The sequence below is a fragment of the Anomaloglossus baeobatrachus genome, chromosome 7 (assembly GCF_048569485.1).
Source record: "Anomaloglossus baeobatrachus isolate aAnoBae1 chromosome 7, aAnoBae1.hap1, whole genome shotgun sequence".
Lineage (NCBI taxonomy): Eukaryota > Metazoa > Chordata > Amphibia > Anura > Aromobatidae > Anomaloglossus > Anomaloglossus baeobatrachus.
Genome location: NC_134359.1, coordinates 239,576,637 through 239,595,549, shown reverse-complemented (window position 1 = coordinate 239,595,549; position 18,913 = coordinate 239,576,637). Strand labels below are relative to the sequence as shown.

The following is an 18,913-nucleotide window of genomic DNA, read 5'->3' as shown; positions in this document are numbered from 1 at the left end:
GCAGGACATCGCCTTTGAAGAAAATGGCCTGGACCATTCTGCAACGACCGGCGACCTCACAGCAGGGGCCTGATCGCTGGTAGGTGTCACACATAACAAGATCGCTAACGGGATCGCTACTGCGTCACAGAAACCGTGACTCAGTAGCGATCTCGCTAGCGATCTCATTATGTGTGACGGTACCTTTAGAATCTTGTTTTTTCGGGGATTCCGGCAACATTTCCGAAACACTTTAAAGTTTAGGAATGCTTAAAATACTGTTCAAACGTTTTCTGTTTGAGGGATCTTCCACGTCTGAGATGTCCTACACTGCATGTGCTCCAAACTCTTAGGACTAAATTCTATTAAAATAAAGAAATAAAAAACAAAAACATCTTAAATATCTTGATGGAATAGTTCTGCAAGAAACAGTGCATCACACTTTGGTCAATGCATGTGTCATACATCACCCCATGTAGTCCATCTTAGACATTAAAATGTTTTTCACTTTTGTTTCCTTAAAGGAAACTTGTCTGCACAATTTTACAAAATGATAGTAGTGGAATGGCTGAATAGGCTTGCCTCCTAGTAACAATGATTCGCCTTAGGCCGGAGTCACACTGGCGTGTGACTCGTGCGAGTATCGGATCACACTGCCCCCACCGGCCATGGCTCTCCTGACAGGAGCGGGTCAGCATCATAGAAATACATACAGCGGAGCCACTCCTGGCAGAAGAGAAGCCGGCCGGTCTGGGCAGTTCGATCCGATACTCGCACGAGTCACACACAAGTGTGACTCCAGCCTTAAGGGCGCTTTACACGCTGCAACATTGCTAGTGATGTCGCTAGCGATTGCACCCGCTCCCATCGTTTGTGTGTCACAGGCAAATCGCTGCCCGTGGCGAACAATATCGCCGGTGCGCATCACACATACTTACCTTCATAGCGACGTCGCTGTGGGCGGCGAACAACCTCTTTTTTAAGTGGGAGGTCCGTGCGCCGTCACAGCGACATCACACAGCGGCCCGCCAATAGAAGCGGAGGGGCGGAGACCAGCCGCATTAATGACACGCCCACCTCATTGCCAGAGGACGCAGGAACGCTGTTGTTCGTCGTTCCCGGGGTGTCACACATAGTGATGTGTGCTGCCTCAGGAACGACGAACAACCTGCGTCCTGCACCAGCAACGATATTTTGGAAATTAACGACGTGTCAACGATTAACAATTAGGTGAGTATTTTTGATCGTTAGCGGACGCTCGTAGGTGTCACACGCAACGACGTCGCTAACGAGGCCAGATGTGTGTCACGAATTCTGTGACCCCAACGATATTTAGTTAGCGATGTTGTTGCGTGTAGACCCATAATCTCACCATGCTAAATCAGATCTCCTACTTTACACTGAGGAGGGGCAACACCCCGAAACACGTGTCTGAATATGGAGTTTCTAGTTTCCCTTCTCATCCCAAGTCATGTTGCAAGGCTTTTTAAAGGGTCAATGCTGACTTTTAGGATTGCTACATTCAAAAGATGGCACCCGAGATCAAGTTCTCATACTTCCGAACAGGCTATTTACTATGTTTTGCAGAGAATCGATGTGCCAGTCAAGAGAAATCTAGATAACAAGAATTGCAGTATAAGCAAGTCAGGCTGGAAGAACACCAGGGGAACATCAATGGACTTGAACTGTTTTGCACATCAGATCTCTCTCTACAAAGCAAAAGCCTATACTTCGAAGAACATAGTTATTGGCTAAAAATTACTTATTTTACCATAGACAGTTTTAAGGATACACTTGCCCCAATCTTCACCAATTTTGGATTCACTTGCACCAAAGCTCAACACATAAATATTCAGTAACAAATTGACCATTTACTATCAACTTTCAGCTGGAAAAAGTGTCTCAAAATATAGTGGATGTTGTCACCAGCTTGCTAAAACTTGAAATGTCCCAAAAGTGTCTCAAAAATAAAGAGCAGATTAGTGACATTTTGTCACTTTGAAAAAAAAGTTTTAGTTTCACAATTCTGACGAATGTTTGAATCAAATTTATCAAACTAAACTATGAATATAATGCATAAAAAATAGAAGAAAAATGTATAGCTGAAGACGAGGATTAACGGCAAATGTTCACATAGCCTTCTAATGGACACGTGTGACTTTTAGTAGCTGAGCAGCAATATAAAACCACATGGCTGTCGAGCGGCTCGTGGCCACAGGTGTTCTTCACATTGTGGCTGGAAAGACGGCTTTTACTCTGATGGATATTAAATTTAATGTTTTTTCCATACGCTATTGTGTTACATTTTACTGGACATAGATTTGTCTTTTTTTTACTCTAAAATCACATTTTCCGCACAAACGACTCTACGGGGCACAATAAAGCTGACATAAATGTATCATTCAATCATTGTCTTCTTAATGATTTTGAAATACTAAGTTTCTTTTATACTAAATCTATCTTAAAACCTACAATTCATATTTAAGGGGAGTTTGTCAGCAAAACTGCTGACAGTGCTAGATAGGAGACCTGGAATGATACCTAATGTAGGTGTAGGGCTCTGGTAGCAGCTTGATTGAGACGGCGGAGTTTTAGGCTATGTGCGCACTGGGAAATGGAATTTTCTTGAGAAAATTCCGCATGCTCTCAAAGATTTCCTCACCTGCGGAAAAAAACCGCAACAAATCCTGACCCAAATCCTCATGCGGATTGTCGCGTTTTGTTGCGGATTTGGTGCGGAATTGGTGCGGTTTTTCCGAAGGCTGTTCCCTGCGGGATTTTTACATTACATTAGTGAAATCCCGCAGCTACCTGCGGAAAGGAAGTGACATGCAATTGTTTTTGCTGCGGGAATCCCGCAGCAAAACATGCAGCTGTCAAAGTCCGCCCAGTGCGCACAGGATTTTTTTTTTCCATAGGATTTGCTGGTGATTCACTGCAGAGATGTTATGAACATTTTCTGCAGCGAAACATGCAGCAAATCCACAGAAAATCCGTGGCAAAATCCGGTAAGTGCGCACATAGCCTAAAACTGCTGCTCGTTGCAACCACAATTGTTCAATGGTCATTCCCTGATGCTAATGTGTCGCCCAGGGAAGGGGGGTACTCGGTCCCGGGTGGTTGCAAATGGGGATGTCACTCTGGTGGCCATTGCCCGGTCCCGTGCCCTGGGGCTTCTTTTGTAAAAGGGGTATTTACAGGGGAGAGAAGAGTTAATGTTCGTGACGCCACCTGTGGGTTGCGGTTAATGGTGGGAACCGTCGTTGCTGAGTGTGGGTACTCCCAGAGCTGGTGGTGGTTGCAGCAATGGTTTTAGGCCCTCCGCAGATAGGGCCGTGCCTGGGAGATGTGGCAGGGTAATAACGGAGACCACACCAGGTTGTCTTGAACAGTCTCTACTCACTCAGGCCCTTGGATTACTGGTTCAGGTCCCTTGGAGTAACAGTGCCAATGGAGTGACCCAGGTTGCTCTGTCCCTGGCACTCTCTCTTGGTTGGGTCCCCGTAGCATGGAGCGTTTTGGGGCCCAACTGTCCCCTTTGGGGGTACAGTCTTCTTCTCTGTACGGCGGGCAGTGCGGACCCTGTGGGGAGGTAAGTGTCCGAACCCCGATCCTAGTTTACTGCTGATGCCCCCGGATTATTTGGTTCGGCGAAGTCCATGAAGGTGTCCTCACCGGGCAGGTATTTATCAAGCCGTGTAGAACTGGCACCTGTTCTAGGGCCCTGTACCCCGTGCTTGCTCCGGTCCCAGTGGTACTTGTCCGTACTCGCCCTGGCGACCTCTCTCCCGTGCCCCCAGGGTCACCGCTGCACGGACCCAGCTCTGGTACGTCCGCACACCTCTCTGTGTTCCTCACTTCTCTAGACTGACTGCTGACCCCTCCCACCAGGCTGGCTAATCCCGGGACTTATTCCTTCCACGGCGACCATCCCCTTACATGGTTAACCCTCTATGCCTGGAGTGGAGTGGAGAACTAGGATTTTGGTTGTGTTTTGGTGGTATCCGCACTTGTACTCCAGGTCCCAGGGGGTAGGTCCTGCATCCCAAAGAGGATGCAGTTCCTTGTAGTGCCCTGAGTGGCTCAGGGGCGCTACACTAAGGTGTCCCTGACTATCTGGAGTACGTGATCCATAAACCCTCCCATCTGCTCTGAAGTGAAAGCTGTACTTTCCTTCCAGGAGCCATTCCTCCAGGTCTCGAACTAGCGTGTCACTATTTTTATAAGGTCAGCTATGGTGACATATCACTATTACAAGAGTCTTCAGCAAATCTGGCCTGTCCTAAAGTCGGAAGCTGGCTTTGACACTATGTATTTCTTGGATTGTTGCAGGCCCGCACCTACCACTAATCCCCGCTAACATGCCATGTGCAATAATTTGTAACTTTTATTAGTGTCACGAGTGTGTCACGACCTGCTGAGACTTCAGGGGGATTGAGGATCAGAAGATCTCAGCATTTGGTTAGTCGCAGATCCATTTAGAATCCACTCATTACTAGGAGCGTATTTCATTTAATTTGGTGCTGCAGGGGTTAAGGTCTCTTTTCAATCCTGCTAGTAACATCAACGGCAGCCACACCACACCACTATATAAAGTCACTCCTCAGTCTCTCCTATGCCGGCTATTGCTCATTTTAAACTGACCACTTTGAAGGAGCCTTGCTCTGGAGAAGCTGAGGTGTTGTTTCTGTTGCAGTTGAGAAGCTTCCTGCTTGAGTAGCTTGGAGAACTTTTTTTGTGTGTCTTTTCTCTATTTGTCTAACCTTCCTCGTGTTGTTTTTTTGGTAGTGGTGAGACTAGCAATATCGCTGGTCCTCACACTATAGAGGTGAAAAAGGCTCACTATTAGCCGAAACGCCTTATTTACGCCTGTCTTATGATGTGGAATAAAGTGTAAAAAATTCCAGAAGACTTGGAGTGCCGGTCCTTTGTTCAAGTTATACTGTGGATGCCTTCCTTGGACACGTGCACCTTGGATTGTTTGCCGCCTGGAACCTTTGTTTCTGCATGGTCCTCACACTAGTCAGGGTGAATTCCGGGCCAGCGAGGTCCTAGGCATGTGATGGTGCACAGGGGGAATGACCTGTCTAGGAAAGTTAGGAAGTGCATGGATCAACCTCAGGTGAGTGTTAGGAGGTGACCCCACAGCCTAGTGCCAGGGCCATCCATGGTATTGTTTTGCTTGTGTTGCATTGCTCGCCAGGGGTCCTCTCGTCCCCAGGGTAACAAAAATCCCCAAAATGTGCTATAATAATATAGTAAATTCCCCTACAAGATTTTTTTATCCATTCTTTAATTTCTAAAATATAAGAAAACAGACTTTCATTAAGTTCCTCTTATTTGTGTCCACTGGTGTCATGCAGACCTGTGTGTCTCTAAGGTTACACAGACTACATATCAACCCTTTGTTTTTAGGTGGTAACAATTGTGAACCATTCATCTGCTGTACACAAAAAATAAAAGATCATATTTTTAGAAAAAAAAAAGTATCTCCTCGTTATTTTAGTTTTTTAATGTTAAGTTTTACGCACTGCACACAAGATTACAATCAGGACCCAATAATCTCCTACAACATTGAAGGACCTTGTGTTCTGGACGTCTAGCACATAATTATCTACATCATATTTTAATGTACAGGTGTGGTTTTTTGTTTGTTGGTCACAAATACCCTTTTAGGTCTTTTTGTGATCGGATACTCTTTTTTCGTCCCATTTTTCCTTTTTTTTCCGGTTTTACTATACTAAAATTCCTATAATCCTCAAACAAACAAATATTTATAAAAATGATCCTCATTTATTACTATCTTGTTACTGGGATTTATGAGAATTAGTATATTTGGTCTTTGGGTTTATTTGACTATTTTAAATTGGTCTCCCCACTGAATACATTTATCACCTATCCATAGTAATAGATTGATGATCGTTGGGGTACTACCACTGGGATCCTCACCAATTCTGGCAAATAATGTTTCATCAGTTCCATGGAAGTGAATGGAACAGTGGTCACACATTTGTGCTACAGCTTCTTTCATCAAACCTCATTCTGGCGATAGGTGAAGGTCCAAGCAGTCGCCACCCCCTAAAAAAATCATACATTTATCAATTGTTCTCTGGATAAGTGACAAACACAATTCCAGGAAAACCCCATTCAAGGAACATCTAGTATAAAGGTTTCATTCTAGATGACAATATTGATCTTGATGCGGCAAGAAGTCGAGACAGAAGAAGATCATCCTATGATAGGAAGTGAAAATCAAAACCAGTCTCCTTCGACATCAACATTTTGAGCTTAAGGAGCACTTTTTTCTCCAAGATCAACATTTCTGCATTTCTATCCAAAAATGTAAATGGGGCAAAACATGCTAAGATGTAATTTGAAGCTCCTTGGGGGACTAATACAAAGTTCTTACCTAAGACTACAGCTTAAAATGAACCTGTCAGGTGCAATATGCACCCAGAACCACGAGCAGTTCTGGGTGCATGTTTCTAATCCCTGTCTAACCGTCCCTGTATCTAGTAGCATAGATCAAGAGATCTTTAGAAAAAGTATTTCTAAAGATCTTTTATGATATGCTAATGAGCGCAGGGACTAGTCACAAGGGCGTTAGTTCCTGCTCTCATTCCAGCCTCTTAGTATGTTAGCACGCCCACAGGGACGTGGTAACAAGCTATTCAATATCCACTGCACAGTGTCATCATCGGCAGTGATGCGTGTACCTGTGTCTGTTGCACCACCTCAGAATGCTGGGTTTAATGTCAGTGCGCATGGATCAGAAGTCCTGGCACTTACGGTCATGTGCACTAGACCTCTCTGACACGTACACGCGGCTTCATACTGTGCATGACCAGAAGTGCGGTGACTTCTGATCATACACACTGACCCTAAGCCCGAAGTTCTGAGGCGGTGCAACAGATACAGGCACACGCATCACTGCTGATGATGACACTGGGCAGTGAGCATTGAATAGCATGTTAGCACGCCCAGAGGGGCAACCTAACATGCTAAGAGGGCGGAATGAGTGCAGGAACTAATGCCCTTGTAAGTAGTCCCTGCGCTCATTAGCATATCATAAAGGATCTTTAGAAATACTTTTTCTAAAGATCTCTTTATCTATGCTTCTAGATACAGGAACTGTTAGGCAGGGATTAGCAATATGCACCCAGGTTCCCTTTAATAATTAGTGATGAGTTCACATTTCCACTCAGGTGATGAACCACTCTCTACAAGATTTATAAAGATGCTCGGACTGGACCATCGAATATTTCAAGAGACTGTGGAAAAAAGGTGCATAGGCTCTTACCAGATATAAACCAATGGAATATAAATAGGAACACTCTGCCATAAGGGTTGTGAAGGGTCACAAAACCATTAATTGCATAGTAGTGGGTGGAAAAGCTGCAGCCTCGAAGAAATGGATGAAATCTTGGAAGGAAAAATGGATATCACGCAGCACTTATCACCAATTCAAGTCGGATTAAATCCAAGTCTTTATTTTATTAGCTAGGTACAAGTCTACGCGTTTCAGGGGCCGCAGCCCCCTTCCTCAAGACAACATAGCAGTGACACTATCCTTGTCGGTGCTATATTGTCCTGAGGGAGAGGGCTGCGACCCCTGAAATGCATAGACCTGTACCTAGCTAAGACAATAAAGACTTGGATTTAATTATTCCGGACTGGACCATAGGAGAGGCGGAGAATCCCCTGGTGGGCCCCTGTACGGGCTGTAGTTGGCACAACACATTTGATTCACTTTGTACAGACAAAGGCAGAACCTCATCATTCATTTAACAAACTATCAAGTTTATTATTATATAGAAGTAGAGGTACATTTGTAAAAGAGGGTAGCTGAGCAGTAGGCCTCCAGTCAATCTTATTGGTGGGCCCTATTAACAGTACCTCTGCCTGGCATGGTTTATAAGCATTATAATGGAATTATTCAAGACTAGGGATAGGTCCTCATTATTTTTTGTGCTTCTAGTCCTTTATGTGAATTGGGGGTTATATTTCAATGAGTAAGGCGGGCTTTGCACACTACGACATCGCAGGTGCGATGTCGGTGGGGTCAAATTGAAAATGACGTACTTCCGGCATCGCATGCGACATCGTAGTGTGTAAAGGTTCGATGATATGATTAACGAGCGCAAAAGCGTCGTAATCGTATCATCGGTGCAGCGTCGGCGTAATCCATAATTACGCTGACGCGACGGTCCGATGTTGTTCCTCGCTACTGCGGCAGCACACATCGCTGTGTGTGAAGTCGCAGGAGCGAGGAACATCTCCTACCGGCGTCACCGCGGCTTCCGTAGGATATGCGGAAGGAAGGAGGTGGGCGGGATGTTTACATCCCGCTCATCTCCGCCCCTCCGCTCCTATCGGCCGCCTGCCGTGTGACGTCGCTGTGACGCCGCACGACCTGCCCCCTTAATAAGGAGGCGGGTCGCCGGCCAGAGCGACGTCCCAGGACAGGTGAGTCCATGTGAAGCTGCCGTAGCGATAATGTTCGCTACGGCAGCTATCACAAGGATATCGCAGCTGCGACGGGGGTGGGGACTATCGCGCTCGGCATCGCAGCATCGGCTTGCGATGTCGTACTGTGCAAAGTACCCCTAAGGGTCAGTTCAGACTACTATAAAGTAAAATCAATCCGAAAGGTTCTTCTGTAGAATGCATTCACAGTATTCAGTATCCATATTAGAAACTAAGTGTAAAATGTTCTGTACGACCTATAGCTTTTAATTATGTCTAGACAATGCCAAATACATCACAGGAGAAGGCATTGATTTCTACTAGGACTATTGGCTTTTCAGAGAAGTGGATATTGTTTGCAGCAATTACATGTCGACCAAAACTGGCCTCTTTTCCCAAGTGAGAAGATCAGTGAAGGAATACAGCTTACAGACAAAGTGTACCCAATTCCAGCGAAATGGTAACTAAATACTCGGATTACTCAGGACATTTCGTTAATAAAAGAGCGATAAAAAAAAAGGTTGTTTGGCATCTGCAGTGAGATATCGTTTAATGGTCAGTTCATGTTCGAAACTGTCTGGCTGATGTCCATGAATATCTCGTCTGCTGTAGAAGCTAAGCTGTTGCTGCTTCTTCGCGACCTTCACAAGTGGATGCAGAACAAATCAAGGTCGCGGCTGAGCTGATTCTACATTGATATATCTCGGCTGAAAGATAAATGCTGTAGACTAGACCTGTCCAACTCTTGCCTTTAGTTGTCAAAACATCCATTAAGTGCGAACATAAATTCATTCTCATACAAAGCTTGCTGAATGTAAATGATGTTTATTTGCATACATTTAATGCTCCCGCAGCATGCTGGGCACCTCTAACAAACAGGCAAGGATCTTTAGAGGAAGCTCAAGACGTTATTGGCAAGAAAGGATTTTTAGAATAATTTTTGCAAGCTGAAGACAAAACCTGAGTGATACACATTCAGCAGATTAACACACCAGGTATTGCTGAAACCTTGGACATAAGAGTCACAATAAGGCCTTTATCTGGCCTGCCATTAGCTTAACAAGCATAAAGGATGTTTACAAAGCAGATTCTGGGCCTTCATGGTCTGCATTTGCCAGGTTTCCCTTGTGTTATCACTGTCCCTGGCACTCTCACATTTAAAACATCCAATTGTATTCTGTATCCTATTTAGCAACTAGAGATTTCAGTAAAGCAATTGACAGATTTGCAAGGCAAAAGTGACAAACTAAAAATTCATTAGGGTCTGTCATGGCTGAAGTTGATTTCCTAATAGTCGATGGTGGCTTCCTTCTACTTGTCCTCCTTTTGGACTTTGGGTGAGGTCTCCTGCTTCATCAATGAATAGAGATGGCAGTGTGACGCCCTGGGCAAGCCAGGGGTCACAGATCACAACACACACACACCCCACATTCCCTGCAGGTACACCAGCTAACGTACAAATCCTTGTTGCCTTCCTCCAGGGACTGGTGTCCACACCAGGGGGTGGAGCCAGGCGGTTGGTGTCCGCCCACCTAGGAGGTCACAGTTCTGGAGGCAGGAAGTACCAGGCAGATAGAGTTTGGACGGAGGTGTGGAAGGAGTCAGCTCAGGGAAGAGCTTGAGTAAACAACAGAGTGTAGCTCAGGAGGGAGCTAAAGTGAAGTGAAACAGCAGTGAAGTGACAGAAAGCCTGAAGTTGGTCTGTGGCTGGGTGCCCAGACGGAGTCAGCAAGGTCAGCAGACGGCGGTGAAGGTCTGCAGTGGGACTGTCTGGAGGTTACTGAAAGGACCCCGTTGGCTGTGTGCCCGGTGGTCTGGAGCGGATACAAAGGGCAGTCAGCACCAGAGCAGGGGCTTTTCGGATCCCAGCAAGGCTTGGAGTCGCTGTAAATTGCTAAATCCGATAGTGAAGGGGACGTAGATCTCCCAACAAGCAAGTCCTGATTGAAGGCAAAGGTCCAACCATAGAAGGGAGAACACCGCCACCGCCAAGGCACAAGTTTCCCAGGGCTGGCGCCTGCAGGCAAAGTGTGGAGCTCCTCCGGCCCAGATTGTAGTCGGGGAGCGGGTAACCGGTGGGAATCCATCGCTACCAAACAAACATTTACAAGGTGCAGGGAAGAGACCGTCACCGCTAACTGCAGGGAACCGCAGCACCGTGAACCGTCCGAGGGACCCGTCCAACCAGCCGTTTGTTTACCGAGAACTGTGTCGTGTTTACTGGCTGAGTGAGTACCTCAGTGCCGCAAGGCACAGCACTGCCCCTGCGCCCCTGCACCCCACTGGGCCCCGGGATCACCAACCCCTACCCACGGAGGGGCAACACAACACCAGGCTGCTCCCCTTCACCATCCCCGGGACCCCCGCACCGAGCAGCGGTGGTGAAATCACCACAACCGTGGGTGGCGTCACGAACTATAACAATCCCCGCACCCAACAAACCCCCCTTTCACTCACGGGCGAGGAGTGCCGCTCGAGGAAACCCCCGGGATCCGGCCTACGGCTCGAGCCACCACTGAGCAGCCGGACCCGAGCAGAAGGGGTGAGCGCGGTGTGCTGACACCCTCCTCCCCGCCCGCGACAGCAGCACCCACTTGATCCAACGTTGCTTTATTACAGAAGTGTGTACATCAGACAGGCAAAGAGGGGGAGGTGCGGGGGAGGGAGCACGCTGGTCGACGGCACCGTTTCCCACCACTAAGGGCGCCGGTCTGATGTACCCACTTTTGCAATAAAGCAACGTTGGATCAAGTGAGAGCTGCCAGCTCTATTCATTGATGAACTTTTGGAACTTATCCTATGGCGAGAGCACCCCTGATCTTTGTAATCTTCCTAGCGGTTAATCACATGTGAGTGGGAAGCAGTGGAATACGAGTGATTCCTTTCAAGCAAAGACGGACTTTTTCACGGTGATAACACATCAGTGGTACACGTGGTAAGCAGTGCCCGGTATTCATCGAGGTCTCCTGCTTGTGCTGGAAGCTTTGGTTCTACTTACATTGTGCATGCTGTTTTCGCCTTGCATCCTATAGATGCCAAGGATTTTTACATAGCTAGTGCCCTTCTTTTCCAAATGCCTGATGTGTGAACAAAAAGGTTGCTGTCCACTATGAGGACAACCCCTTCTGACTCCACATGTTTATCCAGGTAAAATAATAAAGCCTATACTCACTTCCCATACCGGTGCCCTTCCAGTGGTGCCGCCCTTCCTACATCACGCAAGCTCTGCGTACAATCAGCGCCGGCTTTTCTCTCTCCACCTTCGGACCAAATGAGTTAATCTACAGGAAGTGAGCGCTATGGCTGTACTCACTTACTGTTGATTGCTTGTTTGGTCCCAAGGCAGGGAGAGAAAAGCTGGCGCTGATTGGACATGGGGCTTGTGTGATGTCAACATTACATGAGCCCTGGCACTGTGAGCCATGGCACTGCTGTAAGGGTTACGGTACGGGATATTATTACAGGCTTTATTATTTTACCTGCGGTAAACGTGGTATCAGAAGGGACTGTCCTAGTAGTGGACAATCCCTTTAAGCTATTGTAATGTGAAAATGTATAGTTAGTGACTTATATTGTCTCCAACTTAGCTAATTGTCTGCTGGCCAGGTCCATCAGCCATGTCAAGGCAAGCCGTGTTAACCAATTTTTAACTGATGTCATCCATCTATCTTCTTTATATTAGCCAGCCGGGCGAGAAGACACTTGTAAGTCACACCACAATGATGATGTCGCACCAAGAAGGGTAATAAACAGAGGAGGTGCAAATGTCGCTAGGTAAGATGCGGTTCTAAGGCTTTAATGAAGCCTCAGATTACTGATGTGGCCAATGGATCAAGTCCTGCAAAATGATATGCACCAACTCTAATAATCAGGGACCTAGGTAGCTCGGAGCCAAAATAGACAAGTCACTAGATACACTTTCTCAAACAACAAGTATATTACTTGTCTTCTGGCTGTTACCTGTCTTAAAAGAATTCCACCAGTTATGATCTTCAGCCTGTTAAGACTACGAACTCCGCCTAATGTCATCTGTCTGTTTCCACATTAGCCATTTCCATTGTTAGCAGGCAAAAGGCAAACCAGCAGATACTACTCCAGGTAGACCTTGTGTCAACTAGAATCTCTATAATCAGACAACAATCAAGCTTTGGGAGCCCTACAGATTATGGTTTTGCCTTCACAGCAGTATTCCTATATACACTTAACCATGCTGAGAACAGTAATAAGGCCCCTTTCACTTGAATGGAGCAGAGCTGCAGTTCTTATGCAGGTGGGCAAGGCGTCCTATGCATGAGAAAAAAAATGAAGAGGCCTACTGCTTTAAATGAATGAATGTTCAGCATCAATGGGGTTCCAAAGATCTGACCTTCACCAATCATAAGATTAAGCAGTATCCTAATGATATACCATCACTGTATAATTGTTGTACGTATACCCTCTTCCACTTGTAAAGCGCCATGGAATAAATGGCGCTATAATAATAAATAATAATAATAATAATATGGGAATATCCCTTTAAGGCTAATAAAATATTTTAAGCACTATTATCATAATATTATGCATATTTTCATACTACAAACAGAAACAATAGGAAAGTAAAGACATCAGTATAAAAGAAATCTAGTTTTAATGGAAGCATACATACCTGAAAGCGGTGAAAGTCAGAAGGCTTGAAGTCATTTGGCGAGCAGCCACACCAGTCAACAATGTGTTTATATTGACATTTGCAGCCTAGTTTTCTATTCCAGTTAGTGATTCGCAAATTATTATCAACCATGGTGTCACAATAAGGGCTGTTTTCCAAAACAGTATGAAAGAAAGACTGAAAAGGAAAAAGGAAAACAAAAGTTTAAAGGTCTCCTAGTCAATAAGACTCAATCAAACACAAGAAATGAACTGGAAAACAGAAAATACAGTGGATGAAAGGCCGTGTAAGACATGGTATGAAGATGCTATGAGCTTTAAAGACATAAAAGTGCATCTCAATAAATTAGAATATCATCCATGTCCTGGATATGTCTGTGTGTGGTGGCTCTTTTAAGGCCTAAGCCACATGGCGAGAAAAAAGGTGCGAGTGGAGTGCGATAAAGCATCGCATTCCACTCGGACCAATATTAGCCTATGTGTCAGCGCACATGAGCGATTATTTTCTCAGCCCTAATCGGACCGAGAAAACAATCGCATCATGCTACGATTTTAATGCGAGACTCTTTCTATCGCACCCATTCAAGTGTATAAGGCGAGAGAAAATCGCACTGCACTCGTGGTACACCGGTGTACCACGAGTGCAGGGCGAGAATCGCAATAGACGGCTACGGAGGAGAGAAGGAGAGAAATCCCCCCCACCCCTCCTCAGAGCCGGCGCGCCCCCCGCAGCTGATGTCTGCTCGCACGGTTGGAACTCAATCGCAGGGACACTCGCATGACACTCGGCTCCTGCTGGGCTGCCAGTGTGAGCCGAGTATCATGCGAGGATCGCACTAGTGCCCCGTGTGGCCCCGGTCTAACACTGACTCCAGCAGCAGTCCACTCCTTGTGAATCTCCCCCAAATGTTTGAATGGCCTTTTCTTAACAATCCTATCAAGGCTGCGGTTATCCCGGTTGCTTGTGCACCTTATTCTACAACACTTTTTCCTTCCCCTAAATTTTCCATTAATATGCTTGGATACAGCACTGTGTGAACAACCAGATTCTTTGTGGCTTACCCTCCTTGTCGAGTGTGTCAATGACTGCCTTCTGGCCATCTGTCAAGTCAGCAGTCTTCCACATGATTGTGTAGCCTACTGAACCAGACTAAGGGATCATTTTAAATGCTTAGAAAACCTTTGCAGGTGTTTTGTGGTAATTATTCTAATTTTCTGAGATAATGACTTTTGGGTTTTCATTGGCTGTAAGCAATAATCATCAACATTAACAGAAATAAACACTTGAAATAGATCACTGTACACGTAATGACTCTATATGATATATGTATTTTTCCTTTTTATATTGAATTAATGAAATAAATTAACTTTTCATGATATTCTAATTTATTGAGATGCAGTTGTACTCTGTATATACAAAATTATTGGCTATTGGTTGTCAAGGTTGCATTCGTTATTATAAAAAGAAGGAGCCCTGTTCATGTTCACTCTACCCATAAGGAGCTCTGTTCATGTTCACTCCATCCATGAGGACACCTTCAATTGTGGCTATGTTTAGTGATGAGAGATCATAAATTAAAGCTTATTTGTGGCCATGTAGTAAAAAGAGAAAAGTTGAATGACACAACAAGGTCACAATTAATATGCTAAAGTTAATTCAAATAAGATGAATTGGTTATTATAAGGAGGAGCCCTGTTCATGTTCAGTCCACCCATGAAGAGCCCTGGTCATGTTCACTCCACCCATGAGGACACTTTCAAATGTGGTTATGTCTAGTGATGAGAGCTCACAAATTAAAACTTATTTGTACCCATGTAGTAAAAAGAGAAAAGTTGAATGAGGCTTCAATTAATATGCTAAAGTTTATTTAAATAAGATGAATTGGTTATTATAAGGAGGAGGAGCCCTGGTCATGTTCACTCCACCCATGAGGAGCCCTGGTCATGTTCACTCCACCCATGAGGACACCTTCAATTGTCGCTATGTCAAGTGATGAGAGATCACAAATTAAAAAGAGAAAAGTTGAATGACACAACCAGGTCACAATTCATATGCTAAAGTTTATTTAAATAAGATGCATTGGTTATTATAAGGAGGAGGAGCCCTGTTCGTGTTCACTCCACCTATGAGGAGCCCTGTTCATGTACATTCCACCCATGAGGACACCTTCAATTGTGGTTATGTGTAGTGATGAGCTCACAAATTAAAACTTATTTGTGGCCATGTAGCAAAAAGAGAAAAGTTGAATGACACAACCAGGTCACAATTAATATGCAAAAATGTATTCAAATAAGACATTTATTTTTATTTGGTTCCTATAACAACGTTTTCTTTCTATGAAATATTTAAAAGTCTTAATAATGTTAAAAAAATAAGAACAATTTGCAAGTTCTATAAATTAAGTCACAACATTGAGAAATTCCTCATTCGGTGGATCCATTTTTCTGTAATTCTTTACTTTGTCATTTTCGATTTGAAAGAAAAAAATCTGATTTAAATAGAGAAAAAAAATTACCTGCTGGAGAATATAATTTCTATTTATAATCCAGCCGCAACATAGAAAAGAAAGGAACCTAATCCGTATCCTGATGATTACTGTAATTTGTTTAAGTTCTATTGATGAAACCGGCAAGAAAAAGAGAATATGCCTGGATAGTGAAGGAACATTCTGCCTTCTGCTGCCACTTTCTAATTACAAAGGCATCCAGTCTACAAAAGAAATTCTACGTTACCATCTTTATATGGACAGAAAATATACGGAGGCTGTTTATTATGTGCATATACTATCTTCTTCTTATATTTACATTTTTATAGGCCATGATGCCATACTGAGCTGATCACAGCATACTTGACAGCCATGTAAATATTGGCCTACAGACTCAGGAAATGTTTTTTTTTCCCCCTTAGAACATATCTCGCTTCAGAACTATGTATATTTTATATATTTTATATATTCTACTGTAGCTTCCAATTATTTATCAGCATAGCCTGGTTCAAATATGACCAGGAGCGATTTCTGAATACATGTTTGTTTTCCAGGTACTTGCGTTTGTTAAGAAATTCTCTAGAATCTACTGTAAGTGTAATTAGACTGGGGTATATTATTGAATTACATTGGTTACATAGTACAAACGTATTTTGCAGTGCTGCAGAGAATAATACCATTCAAATCAGTCCCTGAGCTCCGTATCTTAGTTCCCCATGTCATACACTAGAAATACCGTGGTTCTCCGACAGAGTCTTATATTATTTTTTGCTCCAAAGACCAAAAGTTAAGACACACCTTCTCATTCAAAGAGTTTTGTTTATTTTCATGACTCTGAAAATTGTAGATTCACATTGAAGGCATCAAAACTATGAATTAACACATGTGGAATGAAATACTTAAAAAAGTGTGAAACAACTGAAAATATGTCTTATATTCTAGGTTCTTTAAAGTAGCCACCTTTTGCTTTGAATACTGACCTGTGAAATTACCCAGTTTGCTTTAACTTCTCCTGCACACCAGCCTGTCTCCTGTTCAGTTCTGTTAGAGTCCCACAATTAAGAGACCTTTGATTAACATCATGTTCACATGACTATAAAGCTACCAAAGGTCATTAAACAATCTTAACCTCGGAATACAAACGCTGGGATGCCTAAGATAGTGGGGGCCCTGTGAAATTGTGCAGTTTAACTCTACCTAACATTGGCCTTGACTGCAACTAGGGCTTATTTTTGGAGTAGTGTTTATATTTCTAGCATAATCCAAAAATATTGTAAAATCATATTAGGGCTTATTTTAAGGGTAGGTATTATTTTCATGAAACCACAGTAATTGCATTATAAAACCGAGGATCATAGCGCTGAACTGAGCTGGTCCTAACACTGGGATCCCTGTGCTGACCCTTAACACAGAGGTACACTTTTAGGTAGTGAGCTCTGGGCCCCCAGCATGCCTCTGTCTCTCATTCACGCCCTGACCTAAACCCCTGCACCACCCCCCAAGAAACACCTAGATAAGCACCCTCCCAAAAAGACACGGACAGGGGGAAAAACTGAAACTCATTCACTCTGCAAACAACCACAATAAAGGCACAGGGGGAAATAAAACATAAGGGAAGAAGTAACGCACACCAATGGACACTTCACACCACACTAGCAACAGATTGCAGGTCACCAAAGTGGATCGCCAAGGCCACCGGATATTCGCAAGAGCACGAACAGATACTATCTTCCGTGATCTCCTAACAAACTCTCCAGCCTTAAATAGGGAGAGAACAAATGTGGATGGTAATTAGGAACATGACTATCAGAAGAGTCGCACACTGCTCAGAGAAGGATTTCCTTCTACACAGCTGGGAGCAGTGGACACAACTCAGCCGATGCCCAGCAGAGCTGGGCATTAAAGAGAAAGCAGGTTGCCTGTCGGACTGTGCAATGTGAACAGGGTCTGACGCTGTTGCTGTAATCCGCGAGTGCGGAACCACACAGCGAATGATACTATGGTATAGACATTTGGAGCTTCAGCCCTTATAAAGATATGTATGACATTTATGTCGAGTACAACATTTTCAAACTATATAGATTAAATATTAGGCGTCATTTCAACAACAATGATAAAAGAAGATGGCAGGGCGCTTCCCCTTTCAATGGAGTTTTCACTTGATTATCAGTTTCTATAAAATGTAAAGTAGCTGTAATGAATAGTGGCAAAAGAAAAGATCTCTGGTAAATTAAGGAAAGTCCAAAAAAAGGCCATCCTATTTTCAGCTCCTGATCCCATTTCAAAAGCCTCGAGCACCAATATCAGAGAAACAGCAATGGCTTATTCTTTTTTTATTAAACTGTGTAGAGGCTGAAAATCCTTTACATAAAAATAAGATTACTATGGATGTTATAGCCTCAATCCTAGAGGGTCAAACATAACATGAAATTGCTTCTTAAAGTGTTTCATACAGGCTACTTAAGAAGATAAAATGGTTTAAGTTAATTGATGCTGAAGTGACTGTTCTTTATAATGTTGCTACGCTGCAGACTGAATTGCTTTTAGGACATTATGTTCCGTCTACACTGTACAGTCTTTTAGGTCTTCTATGCTATTTACTTCAAATCTTTTCGCCTTCACACAAGTGTAGGTAAAGGTATTATTGGCTTTTAAGTTTCTAATACAACTATCATGCCCTAGTTTCAACTTTTGTAAACCTAAAATTACGTTAAAAGAGAAATTAAAGTGAATAAAATATGTCATATTCAAAGGTTATGCCATAAATGTCTGTTTAGGGGTCCCACCGCTGGGTATCTTTCTTAAGGTATTGGGGAAGGGGAGGGTGTCTATGGGATTTTGGCTGTTTACAAAATTCCATTTGTCTAAATCGAAAGATTCAAGTACAAGTTTCAACTAACGCTGCATTAAATGTCCATTTAGGTGAACCTATATTTTGGGAAGAAATGTTCTTGATTATCACCCAATGAAAAAAGATTAATTTGTTGGAGAATTCAAAAAGGGAAAATTCCAGTGAAGGATCCACATCCAGGGATAGATAAAATATTCAAATTCCATAAAATTTTGAACAAAATATTGAGATCATGAGGAAGGCTCAGTAGCCGAAACGCATAATCTTTTTGAGACTGCATTAGACGTAACAAAGGGACATAGGGGCTTTGTTGGGGTTAATAAATTGGTAATGAGGGAATTTGTTAGTGTTTTTTATTTCTAATATATGATTTTTTCACGTGTGTGTGTGTTTATTTACTGTAATTTACAGATTAATCATGGAAGGTATCTCGGGGAGACGCCTGACATGATTAATCTAGGACTTATTGTCAGCTATGGGCTGCCAA

The 18,913-nt window shown here is 43.6% G+C and overlaps 1 protein-coding gene across 1 annotated transcript in view; it reads right to left on the bottom strand.

Moving 5' to 3' along the window:
• The window catches only part of XYLT1 (xylosyltransferase 1), a 458,133-nt gene that overhangs the window by 48,139 nt on the left and 391,081 nt on the right, over positions 1-18,913 (bottom strand). The window contains exon 7 of the mRNA XM_075317980.1: positions 13,091-13,267. Coding sequence (XP_075174095.1) covers positions 13,091-13,267 — 177 coding nt within the window. The remainder of the gene's footprint in view (positions 1-13,090; positions 13,268-18,913) is intronic.